This window comes from Theobroma cacao, chromosome 3, assembly GCF_000208745.1.
Source record: "Theobroma cacao cultivar B97-61/B2 chromosome 3, Criollo_cocoa_genome_V2, whole genome shotgun sequence".
Classification (NCBI taxonomy): domain Eukaryota; kingdom Viridiplantae; phylum Streptophyta; class Magnoliopsida; order Malvales; family Malvaceae; genus Theobroma; species Theobroma cacao.
The window spans coordinates 32,274,610-32,287,119 of record NC_030852.1 but is presented as its reverse complement, the minus strand read 5'-3'; the positions used below and the strand labels follow the sequence as shown (position 1 = coordinate 32,287,119).

Sequence of the window (12,510 nt, the reverse complement as noted above, 5' to 3'; positions counted from 1 at the left end):
GAGCACAGATTCCGTACGGTTGATTTAAGTTGCGATTTTTTAAGCTGGTTGTGCCTCCACAAACACATGGTTTGAATTAATTTTTTTTTAAAAAAAGTAGCAGTAAAATTGTAATAAAATCCGTTAAAGATAGTGAATTCCCCAAATTTGAAAGCCTGTTTCAACACCAAAGGCTTTGCTGTTATAACTTGTAATAATATATCTACTGATTAATTCAAGAAAGAGTTCAAGACCCACTTGGGGGCTGCCTACGAAAGGAATGTTTGCTTCTTTTCCCTTTTCAATTAAGCAGTACAAAGCAACATTTAATCGAAGCCAAATCTCATCTTCCAATGCCTTTATCCTAATCATTATTTAACTAATTAGGATGATGGATTACGCCAGCATCTGATTGAAGAAGAAAATATACTTTTTAGATCAAGAAGCCTTTAGATTTTACATACTACTCATTCATTACAACAAGTTCAGTTTTTAACATAAACAAAAAAAGAATTATTTGTGCCTTACGTTCAGTTTTTACGTCAAGAAAATTATTGAAGACCAAATACCAATGCTTACAGAATTATTTGGCTAGGCACATTTAATTTATCAAGAACTAAAAAAAGACACAGTATTGAGAGATTTTTCCAACTTGTTTTATTATTCTCCATACTTTTCTAGATCAAATTTTTAAAGCAAGATGTCCTGTTATTATTATGCTTCTTTCATCTAACAGCCAGCTGCTTAAGTTGATACCAATTTAAGTTTACCTTTTGGTCCCAATTTATTTGGAGAAGCTTTATAATTTAAAATAAAACCAAGTGAACAACTACAACATCATTGCACTATCAACTCTTTCCATTATATGATAATGGAGGACAAAGGTTCTCCTCAACTAATATATGTATTTATATATATATATATATATAACCTAAAACAAAAAATCAGAAATTATTTAAATTAATTGAATGAAACGTTTGATCGGTCTAAAAGGTTCTGGAAGCCCAATTGGAGAACAATTCTGGTTAAGTAGGGTCCATCGAGTTTGGCCGATATGTTTTGTGCATGACGAGGCCCAACCCTTACTGTTCTAAACTGGGCCTTTTCTATTTTCTGGGCTCATTCCCACTCTCAGCTATTTTGACCTGACACTACAAAAGCTTTATATAAACAATTACAAGTGACAATACAGCTCATACAATTATGAAAAATAGGGTCACTTAACCTTTTTTACTTTTTTTTTTTATTTGGGTACGATGGGGACTGTTACAGCTCAGATCAAGATTTGTACCAAACCCATCCCACCCTTACCAATTGAGCCTTTTTGTGCCTACCTTTCAAGATGCACACCCTAGGCACTCAACTGAAGGGGTCAAGGGAGCTTTCACTAAATTCTGCAGCAACTTAGCACTTGGGTAAATGCCTCAACTGTAGGAGAAGGTAAAAACAGGAGTTTGCTTCAATATACAATTGAAAGTAAACAACGTTATAATGTCATATTCGCATGCTCTTCAACTTCAACTTAACAAATGCTAAAAAGAAGACAACTGAAAGAATGCAAGGAGTTTTTACTAGATTCTCCTGCAATTAATTTAGCATTTAGGTAAATTGCTATGTGACCAAAATTATATATGTGCAAGTGCCAATGCACATCTGTCCCTTCGAGTATCTAAGACCACGTGTGCAAGTGAGAAGGGTGAAATAGAAGAATAGAGCGGCAAGTTTTATAGCTTGGCCAAAAGAACCTAACCATCCATGGAATGAAAGATGTGACCATCTCTATCCTAACAAATCTCTCCAAGGTTGGTAACAAGTCCACTTTATGCCAAGAAACGTAGTTCAAATTACTTATCAAATTGAGTAGAGATCGAGAGGAGGAAATCCTTGACGACATCTCTAATTAAAAGTGCTAGGAGTAAAATGAACACTATGAATGCAAAGCAAGCAAGCGTAATAGAGAGGTCACATTCAAACTGAGCTGTATGTGTCTCGCTCTTGTTGCGGGATGATTGTCTAGCTAATAGATCATGATGTGGCTGTTTTTGTGTGCCATATTTGGCTGTTTTTATTGTGAATATTTTGAGCTGTTTGACCATGGGTGGACATGATTTTGTATAGTCTTCTCAGTGCTCTTTCGCAGGAAGTAACATGTGAAATGGTGATGTATATGTTCCGTTGGATTGTATTCCAACGCCCTGCTTCATTTCTCTTTAACCAGGGTACTTGACCTTCCCAAACAATGCAATAAAATTTTCAAATTTTAGAAAAAAAATATCATAATAATTTGATTGTAACAAAACAAGGTTAAGAGGTAACTTATAAATTATAACATATATTTAAAAAATGCTTGATAGTCTAAATGTTGGTCAAAAAGATTTTGATATTATTATGGATTAATTACATATTTATTATCATATTAAGTAAAATATAGATTTTCATTCAATGTATTCTTCCTGTTAATTGTCAATCATTACAATTTTTATGATCTATAAAAGAAGTGAGAAGTCACAAAACTTATATGATTTTTATAAAATCTCATAAAAAAAATGACAATCACAAAATTTACATGAATGGTACTTATTTATCACATTAGACAACTCATTTCTTTTTCCTACTAATTCAAACAACACCCATTCATTTTATGTGAATCAACTTCCACTTCATACAAACAATATTTATTTTTTCTATATAATCATTCTTCCTTCTGTTAATTTGATAAGAGTTAATTAGAAATCTGTCAATCATTTACTCAATTTACATGTTTCAAAAATAGCTTCCAATGCGGTTGAGAATGTTAGTCGTAGAGACTATGATTCCCTCTGCCACCTTTGTGAGTATGAAGGCAAAACATTCAAGGGATTTCTGAATCACCAAGCAACAAATCACACTGCAGCGGAAACTAAAAACAAATGTGACCTATGTGAACGTGGTTTTCCAACCAAGAAAGCAAGAAAAGAGCATCGTAATAATGGTCACTAAACAATATCTAAATATATCCACCTATGTTATATCAATAGGATTATATATTGGTACTTTTTGTTATTGTTATTTAATTACTTTAAAATATTTTAAATTGTAAGTTAGGTACTCATGTTTACTTATTTAATACATATATCAATTATTGGTGGATATTAATAATTTATATATATGTTATTTTATTTGTTACATTTACTTTAATTGTTGTTTTAGTTATAAAATTATCTTATATCAAATATAATAATTGAATTTATGATTTTCTATTAAATTAAGATTAATATTATCTTAAAATAATAATCTTAAAAAATGTCACTCATCAAACGATACAAAGAGAAAATCACCTCCGCCATAGCACAGCTTTCAATGGAAGTAAGAGAGTCCAGAGCTACAATCTTCGGCTACAACAGTCTTGGAAAAAGACAACAAGCAGAGAGCAGCCTTGGAAAAAGACTATAAGCAGAGAGCAGCCTTGGAAAAAAGACTATAAGCAGAGAGCTTCCGATTAAGACGGCCTGCTTATGACATTGATGGCTTTAATTATTACCCAATGCTATGTTTTTCGTCTAATCTACTATTTGAGGTCTTGAATACAACCATAGCAAACTATAAATGTTATGAAAAAAATTATTGGGACGTGCACAAGCAAATAGATCATCGTAATAAGAATTATTATTATTATTATATATATATATATATACAATTATTAATCATCATCATCTTTGTCATCACTTACCAACAGCAAAACTTAATTGAGAGCACAGGTTTTATACGGGTGTTTTAAGATGAGATTATTGAAATTGGCTGTGCCTCCAAACGCACGGTTTGAATTTTTTATTTTTTATTTTTAAAAAGTAGTACTAAAATTTTAATCAATCCGTTAAAGATGGTCAATTGCCAAATTTGACCATCTGTTTCAACACCAAAAACTTTGCTGTTCTAACTTGTAATAATATATCTACTGATTAATTCAAGAAAGGGTTCAAGACCCACTTGCGGCTGCCAACGAAAGGAATGTTTTCTTCTTTTTCCTTTTCAATTAAGCTGTACCACATTTAATCGAAGCCAAATCTCATCTTCCAATGCCATAATCCTAATCATTATTCAATTAATTAGGATGATGGATTGTGCCAGCATCTGATTGAAGAAGAAAATATACTTTTTTTAGATCAAGAAGCCTTTAGATTTTACATACTACTCATTCGCTATAACACAAGTTCAGCTTTTAGCATAACAAAAAATTATTTGTGGCCTACGTTCAAACTTTTATAGTATATACAAAATATTCTGTAACATCACTAATTAAAAATAAAATAATATTTGAATAAAATTTTAAAAAAATCTAAAAATTACATAAACAAAAATATAAAAATATAAAATTAATTTATTGTTCAAGAATCAAAGTTATAATTAACGTAATTTAAATTTAACTGATGGTTGGTTCCAAATGTAAAGAGGTAGATACTTGTGCTGAGGTTTGAATCAGTAATATTTTCTCACTTTTTCATCTTTCATGTTGAAAAAACCAATATCTCAAGGACCAAGTGGCCAATAAGCAGAACTAATGAAATAATCATATGTGAAATATATAGAATTAGATTAACCTTCAGGAAAATCCAAAGCTGGAACAGCCAAGGTTTTATTATCACCAACAAACACCACATCCTCATCTATATCCTTTACCTCTTTTTCCTCTACCAATTCATCGCTTTGATCATCCAAAACCAATTTAAAAACCTTGAAACTCTTAGAAAAATGAGCAAAACAATGATAGTCCTCAATATCAATTTTCTTTTTAATTGAGAATAGATCTCTTTTAGATGATTCAAAAAGATATGCATGATCAACATAATTCACTAACCTTCTACCTACCGACATAAGTATCTTCACCTTTGGTTTCAAATTATCACTAAGACTATCATTAACATCAAAACAAATTGTCAAGTTTCGAGTTCCAATTGCATAAGCTAAATTTTTATAAAAAAATAACATCAGTGAAAGTCACAAAATCTTTATCTAGATATATCCAACTTTTTTGACCAAGTTTGTAAAAGGCTAATCTGGCTCTAAGGCTATAGATAATCATAACCACATAATTATTCGGTTGCGATAAAAGGTCTACTGACAAGATAACTTTATGAACACCTATGAACATCATATTGGTGGCTTGCTTTCGTTGGATAGAAAACATAGGGAACTTTAATTTTAGGGAGATTAATCGCGATCCCATCTTTAAAAAGATTTGAGAGAATTACAACCATAATTTTGTTCACAGCAGCTAACCAACCATAAGAAGAACCACAAAATCTCTTGCTATGAGACTCTGGTAATTCAATGTTGTAGAATTTTGCTTTGGCTTGTAGGCTGCATAATTGTCGAACTCTATTGCTCATTCTTGTTGGAATCAACAACATGGGAATTGGATTACGTGGTGAATGCCTTTTTAAGTCAAGAAAATTATTGAAGACTAAATGCCAATGCTTACATACTGCACTAAATCGAACCAGATTGCTAGGAACATTTAATTTGTCAAGAACTAGAAAGAGACAGAGTGTTGGGAGATTTTTCCAACTTTTTTTAGTATTCTCCATACTTTTCTACATCAAAAGTAAAAAAAAAAAATTATTTTGTTAATGAAACAATCTGAAAAAGGAAAAAAAATGATAAAGAACCACTTAAATTGAAGAAAAGAAATAGAAAAGAGGATTACCTAGCTTTGTACTTGATAATTTTACTTCTTTCTGGGTCGCACAATCCAAGTCAAGGTATTTAAATATACAAAAATTAAGCTTTTATATCCTTAATATCGTAATTCCAATTCAAATCAAAAATTAATTTAAAGTGTTATAATACAGCTGAAAAATAAATAGAGTCCAATTTAAAGTAGGAATGAAAACAAAACTTTAAAAATTGATGGCCTCTGAAATGGTGTATATTTTTACGTGAAAACTTTAATCTATGAATTCTTTTTGTTTGGTTTGGATGTGATAATATGATTGATGTCTCCGCCTCCTTATGGTTCCGTTTGTCCTTAGGTTCACATTAGATGAATTTATGTTTAGAATATAGATTATTCTGTCTAATGTGAAATAGTTCTAAATGAAAGCTTTGATTGATTTCGAAATTAACACAGGAAAGCAAACAAAATCTTTAGTTTCATACCTTTCATTACGTATGATAAGGTAGTGCCATAAATTATGCAGTAGCTGGCAAATATATTATAATCAAAACCACTATTTTGAAGTACATGGATTCTTTCCATTGATTAATCTAATTCAATTATTAACTTTCTTTTGCATCAACAACGATTTGAAAATTGAACCGCCCCAAGCCGCAAAATTTGAGAGCACAACGATTCGATACCCATGCTTTAATCCTTAATTATTGTAAAGTTGCCTTAATTGGTCTCCTAACACGTGCTTTTCAGTTATTCATAGTATAAATAATGGATCCCTTAATCAGTCAATCTTCAAAATTGACTGTTTATTTCAAGATTAAGGGCTTTGTTAATACCATAACATGACCATTCAAGATAACGACGCTCTATATAAACTAACAAGTATAATAATTAAATCGTTCACACTCCATAACAGTAATTTAACCTAAATGTGATGTAAATTAAATTTATCAAAGATTGTTCCGTTTTTCATAATTATTATAATTTAACTTAATAATTATAAAATTTCATCAAATTTGTTTTATTTCTTTATAATGTGAAGTTATCCGTGGAGTTGGGTGAGGTCTAGCTATCATATCAAAGCCTTTTGTTTTGACTTATACAAGTAGTATTAGTTACGTAGTTTTGGCTAAGATTAAAGTTGTCAGTCATGATTAGAAGCCATAATATTATATAAAAAAGAATATATGCAACTTGATTAAAAAACACAAAGAATTTGCAACTTGATGATTGAATACAAGAATTGGAGGCCAAAATTTTTTATTGGAATTCCATTCAACAACGAATTCCTCAACATAAAAAAATAATTTCATGTAGGAAAATAGAGCATGGGAAGTTCCCATGCAGCCTTTTATTACGCACGTGTAGAAAAAACCCCCTTTTTTTCATATTATATTTTAAGACAAAGAAGGATGCAGCTTCTGTCGTTTCGAGACCAAAAAAAAAATTAGGGGACTCAAACATTGCACTCGAACCGCACGTGCCGATTATTGGCATTTTGTGACCAGGTACATCCTGTTCGGTGTTTGTTTTTAGCTAAAAATAGAAAGCGGACTTTTCTTCTGTCAAAGTCATACATGACCAAGCCTATGGTCAATTTCCGCTTGATGGTGCGGCTGGCCGTTGCTTGAAGAAAGAAGGTCTTGGATTTCCGCTTCTTGGACCAATATGGATATGGTAGCTTAGTTTGCCCACGCTCTGCAACGTTATCCATATCCTTGAAAGTGTAAATTTGGAAGATTAAAATATATTTATAGTGAAAAAAGAAAGAAATGAATAGAGGAAGAACTTAAGATTTGATCCGTCCTAGTAACAATTTTTGTCTTTGGCCGCATCCTAGTAACAATTTTTGTCTTTGGCCGCATAAGAAGAGTCTAAACATTGAAACTTCATAGTTAATTCTATTTTTAGTGAAGTTTAATCATGATGAGGAAAAAAGTCTTGTTTATTTTTTTATTTTTTCGAAAAATATAAGAAATTCATTAATCACAAGGAAGAAATCCTTGGAAAAAAAGTACAGGGGAAACAATCCAGAAAAAAAAAAAACCAAAATCAGCAGCAGAGAAAAGAGCATAAAATGTGGTCACATGGCATAAAGCAGAAAAACAAAGAGAAGGATCAGCAAAAACGAGAAATACGATAAGAAAAATCAAGCAAAAAAGTCTTATTTATATAGATGATCGCTACATTAATCAAAGATGTCTTTTTTATAAGATATGAGTCCCATTCTTTTTTATTACAATTGTTGAAAGCTTAAAACTCAACTATAATTTTAAGTCCATGTTTGACGAAATTAGTTAGATATTTTCAACCCATATATTGTATACAATCTAAAGTTAAATTCATTTCATAATAAATCTATAAAAACAAAGCGAGGAAGGTTCAACACCCATATTTTTAATTTTTATTCTAATAAAAATTCAATATATATATAGCATTAAATCATTGAATCTTACCTTCTTCCTCTTTAGTCACTTGTATGAAAGATAAAAATCAAAAGTCAAAATAAGGATGTGTTTGGTGTTAATTTTGTTTTGAATTTTTTGTTTTCGTCTTCACTCTTCTTAGAACTAATTTCTTCACCGTTAGGTTGCGGGTGAATAGTACTCCCGCACCTGAACATTGTCAATCTTTTAATTTTACACGTCTCTATTGCCAAATTGTCGACACGAAAATCCAGACCAAACATGTTGCCATTTTCAATAAATTGAAAACAATACTAACGTAAGGTATCACACTCTGTAACCAAACCTAAATACATTAGGGATAAAGAATGCTAGAGTTTTCCATATCCTAAGATTCTTTACAGCTGCATATACTATAAATTAAATTATATATTTAATTAATGCAGCAAATTTAATGAGGGCAGTCCAATAATCATTAATCATCAAATAGGGTGCATACATTAGCAGCCAATGTCCAATGGGGTTTCAAAGTATTCCAATAAGAAGCGAAGTTAGACTAAAAAATTAAACTTACAAAGTGCAATCCAAGTAGATTTTTCAAAAGGCAAAAAGGCATATAGATCTTCCCAAGTGATATGTTAATTTAATTAAATGTTAATTAAGAAAAAGGGGTTAGGAGAGAGTGTTAGTTAAGTGTAGCACAATAAACTCACCTTCCTTGAAGGAACATAAAAGCAAGGGAAGTGCAAATTGAGGGAGTGGGTCCATGCCATAATATCTTTAATGGACTATTGACTTTATGCGAGACTTATCCTAAAATTATTATCATCATTTAACATTATTTTTTTAATTTATACTTTTATACATGTCTAGGACCAATGTATCCGTTTTGGACAAGAAAAGTCTCAATCTTGTCTTTTTCCTCCTATTTGCTTGACGATTCCTCGGCTATAATTGTTGTTTCTCGTTATTTTCCTAGATTATTCTTTTACTATATTTTTTTAAACAAATGAGTAAGGGTTACTATATATATGCTTTTTTCACAAATTCTAGATACCCAATTTTCTTTTACAGTGGTAGACTGAACTAAATAGTTAATCATATTTCAATTCAAAGTATTTTAGTTATATTTAACATAACAAGTGAAATTTATTAATAAAAAATAATCCATTTTCATCATGAAAATTAAAATATATTGAGTTTTTATACAAGAATTTGAAATAGGGGAACACTTATCTTGAGATGGACTTATTATTTAGATGTTTTTAGCAATTATTCACTCCACCGTGAATACAATAATTGATACGTTAGGATGCATCTTTCTCAATCTTTTCATTTTCAATCTTTTAATATTTAGAGAAAATCTTTTTAATGTTTTGACTTTCATATCGAATATAAATCGAATTGTCTCATAATACTTTAAAAAAATATAATATGAAATATAACAGTCATTAAAGCTTGAAGCAAAGGAAAATAACGGAGAAAAACATCATTACATCAAGAAACAAAGGTGAAAAAGAAAGGAACAAAATGGTATTGGAAAATTAAAAGACAGGGAAAGAAAATGAAAGGCAGAGAAAAAAAAAAGAGGGGCAATTGAAATTTCGATGATATTACTCGGCGATTATCAGCCGGACAACTAGAACAAGTGGCCAAGCAAATAGGACAAGCAACATTTTGCTGCTGTCAACTGGATGACGTCATCCTCTCTCTCTCTCTCACAATTGGAAGCACCAAACACATCCAAAATATTAATCACGTGAATAAATGAACCTTCAAAGAAACTCATGCCCTAAAGTATTAATTAGAAAACAAAAATAAAACCCCACCATTAAGAATAAAATATTTTAAATTAATCCAAACCGAAAATTCCGCCAACTCAAATGCATGTATCGATTTCCCCTATATAAACCTACTTTCCCTTTGCCACGGAACGATTCAGACTCCTAAATTCTCAGAATTCCTCTCCCAAGTCTAATCTTTCGTCCTCCTAAAGCAAAGCGACCCAAACCCGAAAATTACAAGCTCACTTACCTGAAATTTGAAATGGAAATGTATCAAAGTACAATTGATTCCGATTTAGCGATGCTGGAGTCGATTCGCCGACACTTACTCGGCGAGTCATCAGACCTCCGACTCACTGCCTCAACGGATTGTACCACGGCTCCCCCCATGTTTTGCAGGAGCTCGAGCTTCAGCCGCTTGTACCCTTGTTTGACTGAAACCTGGGGTGACCTCCCACTCAAAGAAGACGATTCAGAAGACATGCTCGTTTTCGGATTCCTCCGCGATGCTTTAACCGAAGGCTGGGCCCCATCCGATAACTCTTCCACGAATTTCCCGCCGATTAAACCGGAGCCACAGGAGATTTTAACAGAGACACCCGTGAAAAAGGTTGCTACGACAGAGGCGGCGACGGCGGTTCCCGCGGTGGTTCCTGCCAAAGGAAAGCATTATAGAGGAGTTAGGCAAAGACCGTGGGGGAAGTTCGCTGCTGAGATTAGGGACCCGGCTAAAAATGGGGCTCGGGTTTGGTTAGGTACTTTCGAGACGGCTGAGGATGCGGCTTTGGCTTATGATAGAGCAGCTTATAGGATGCGTGGCTCCAGGGCTTTGTTGAATTTTCCGTTGAGGGTGAACTCCGGGGAGCCTGACCCAGTGAGGGTAACCTCAAAGAGGGCGTCACCGGAGCCATCTTCGTCTTCGTCCTCTGGCTCGGAGAACGGGTCGCCGAAAAGGAGGAGAAAGGTGGCTGCCTCGGCTCCGGTTGTGGCTCAAGCCGGGTTAGATATGGGTTCCGGAGCGGAAGTTAAGTATCAAGTTGGATCGTGTACACATGGCGAACAGCTATTAGTGAGTTAATGCTGACGTGCTAATGCAATAATGTAAGTTTTGGACATTCCCACAAGCTAGGTGGATAAGGCCCTCCCCCAAAAGAAAAAGGAAAAAACAAAGAAAAAAAAAAGGAAAATGAGGGTTGAAATATACTACTATTTCAGAGTCGAGAGATCGTTTGGCTTTTGTGAATACAAAGGATTTGTTATTATTTCATGGAAATTTTGTTGAATGGGAATTGTTTTTTTTTTGTTTTCTTCTTAAATATGGTGTTCATATTGTGCTTGGAATAAGCACTTCCTAAAGAAAAATGTGAATATTCCCATCAAATCTTCTCAGTTGTCTTTCCTTTTTCATTTTTATGTTGAGTTTAACACTTAGCTTTTGATCTATGGCAATCTTGCATGAACCTTTTACTTAGTTTAAATGAATAATATTTTTATCAAAATACAAGAAATGCAATGATAAGAAACTGTATTTAAAATGTATATTCACTACATTCAAATATTTAATTTAATAATTTATATAATTTTTCATTTAAAAAAATTAAGTCAGTGATTAATTTATAATTGATCGCAACTCCAAAACCAATTATTAAGACTTTACTTTATTTAAATCTTAAAATTTATATAGTGTTTGGTATAAGAAAAATGAAAGCACATTCTTTACAATGTGTCCAATTAAATTATATTGCAGTATTTGTTTTGCAACATACCACTGTAATGTAAAATTGTAATGCAATCACATTGTAGTCAAGAGATATAATGTGATTGCAGTCCAAAATCAATACAATCACGTTACATATTTACATTATACTATGTAATATTATTAAAGGCATTTTTACCTTTCAATTTTATTACTTTGTTAAAAATATTTTGTAATGTTATAATTAAAATAAAAAAATATTAAAATAAAATAAATAATATAAGAATAAAAAATTAAAATAAAATAAAATATAAGAAATTAAAATTTATATAATATAGGTAAAAGAAATTAAAATAAAAAATATAATATATAAAATTATATTGAAAAATAAAAATAAAATATATAAAATTATAATAAAAAATAAAAATAAAACATATGACTTTAAAAATATATTTAAGATATGATATTATATAAAAATTAATAATAAAAAATATAAATATATTAAACTTGTATTTTAATAAATAAGAGTAATTTTAAAAATTAATATTACATATTCAATAAAGTACTTGTAAATTAAATACTGTAATATTATTTTTCTTAAATTTTAATTATCATTTTATTTATATACTAAACACTATAATATTATTTTTCTTACAATCACATTACCTGTAATTATATAGTATTGTAAAGTACCAAACTTTATCTTAAATTAATTTAAATTCTTTAAATTATTTGGACATTCCAATTTTAGAAAACTTCTAGAAAATAAAGTTATTATGCGGAGATTAGTTGGCGGTTACAGGCAATTGGGATCTACTTTCCACAAAGGAGAGGAGCCCTTCCATTTTCAGAAATGCTTTGTTTTACCGACAGAGCGGTCCGAAGCGATCTCTGTGGCAAAAACTTACTATTTGCCAGCATTTAAAGCATGAGCGTACTAACTCTGGTTGCGAAAAGGGCCAAAGGGGCGTCCTTGTCGACACACGTTTGCGCGTG

General features: G+C 31.5%; 1 protein-coding gene across 1 annotated transcript; it reads left to right on the top strand.

Moving 5' to 3' along the window:
• LOC18606200 (ethylene-responsive transcription factor 2) lies at nt 9,916-11,199 on the top strand. Its single transcript, XM_007039670.2, has one exon. The coding sequence runs from the start codon at nt 10,081-10,083 to the stop codon at nt 10,894-10,896; it is 816 nt and encodes a 271-aa protein (XP_007039732.2). The 5' UTR covers nt 9,916-10,080; the 3' UTR covers nt 10,897-11,199.

Coding starts and splice junctions, on each gene's coding strand:
- LOC18606200 (XM_007039670.2), top strand. CDS start 10,081: ATGGAAATGTATCAAAGTACAATTGATTCCGATTTAGCGATGCTGGAG.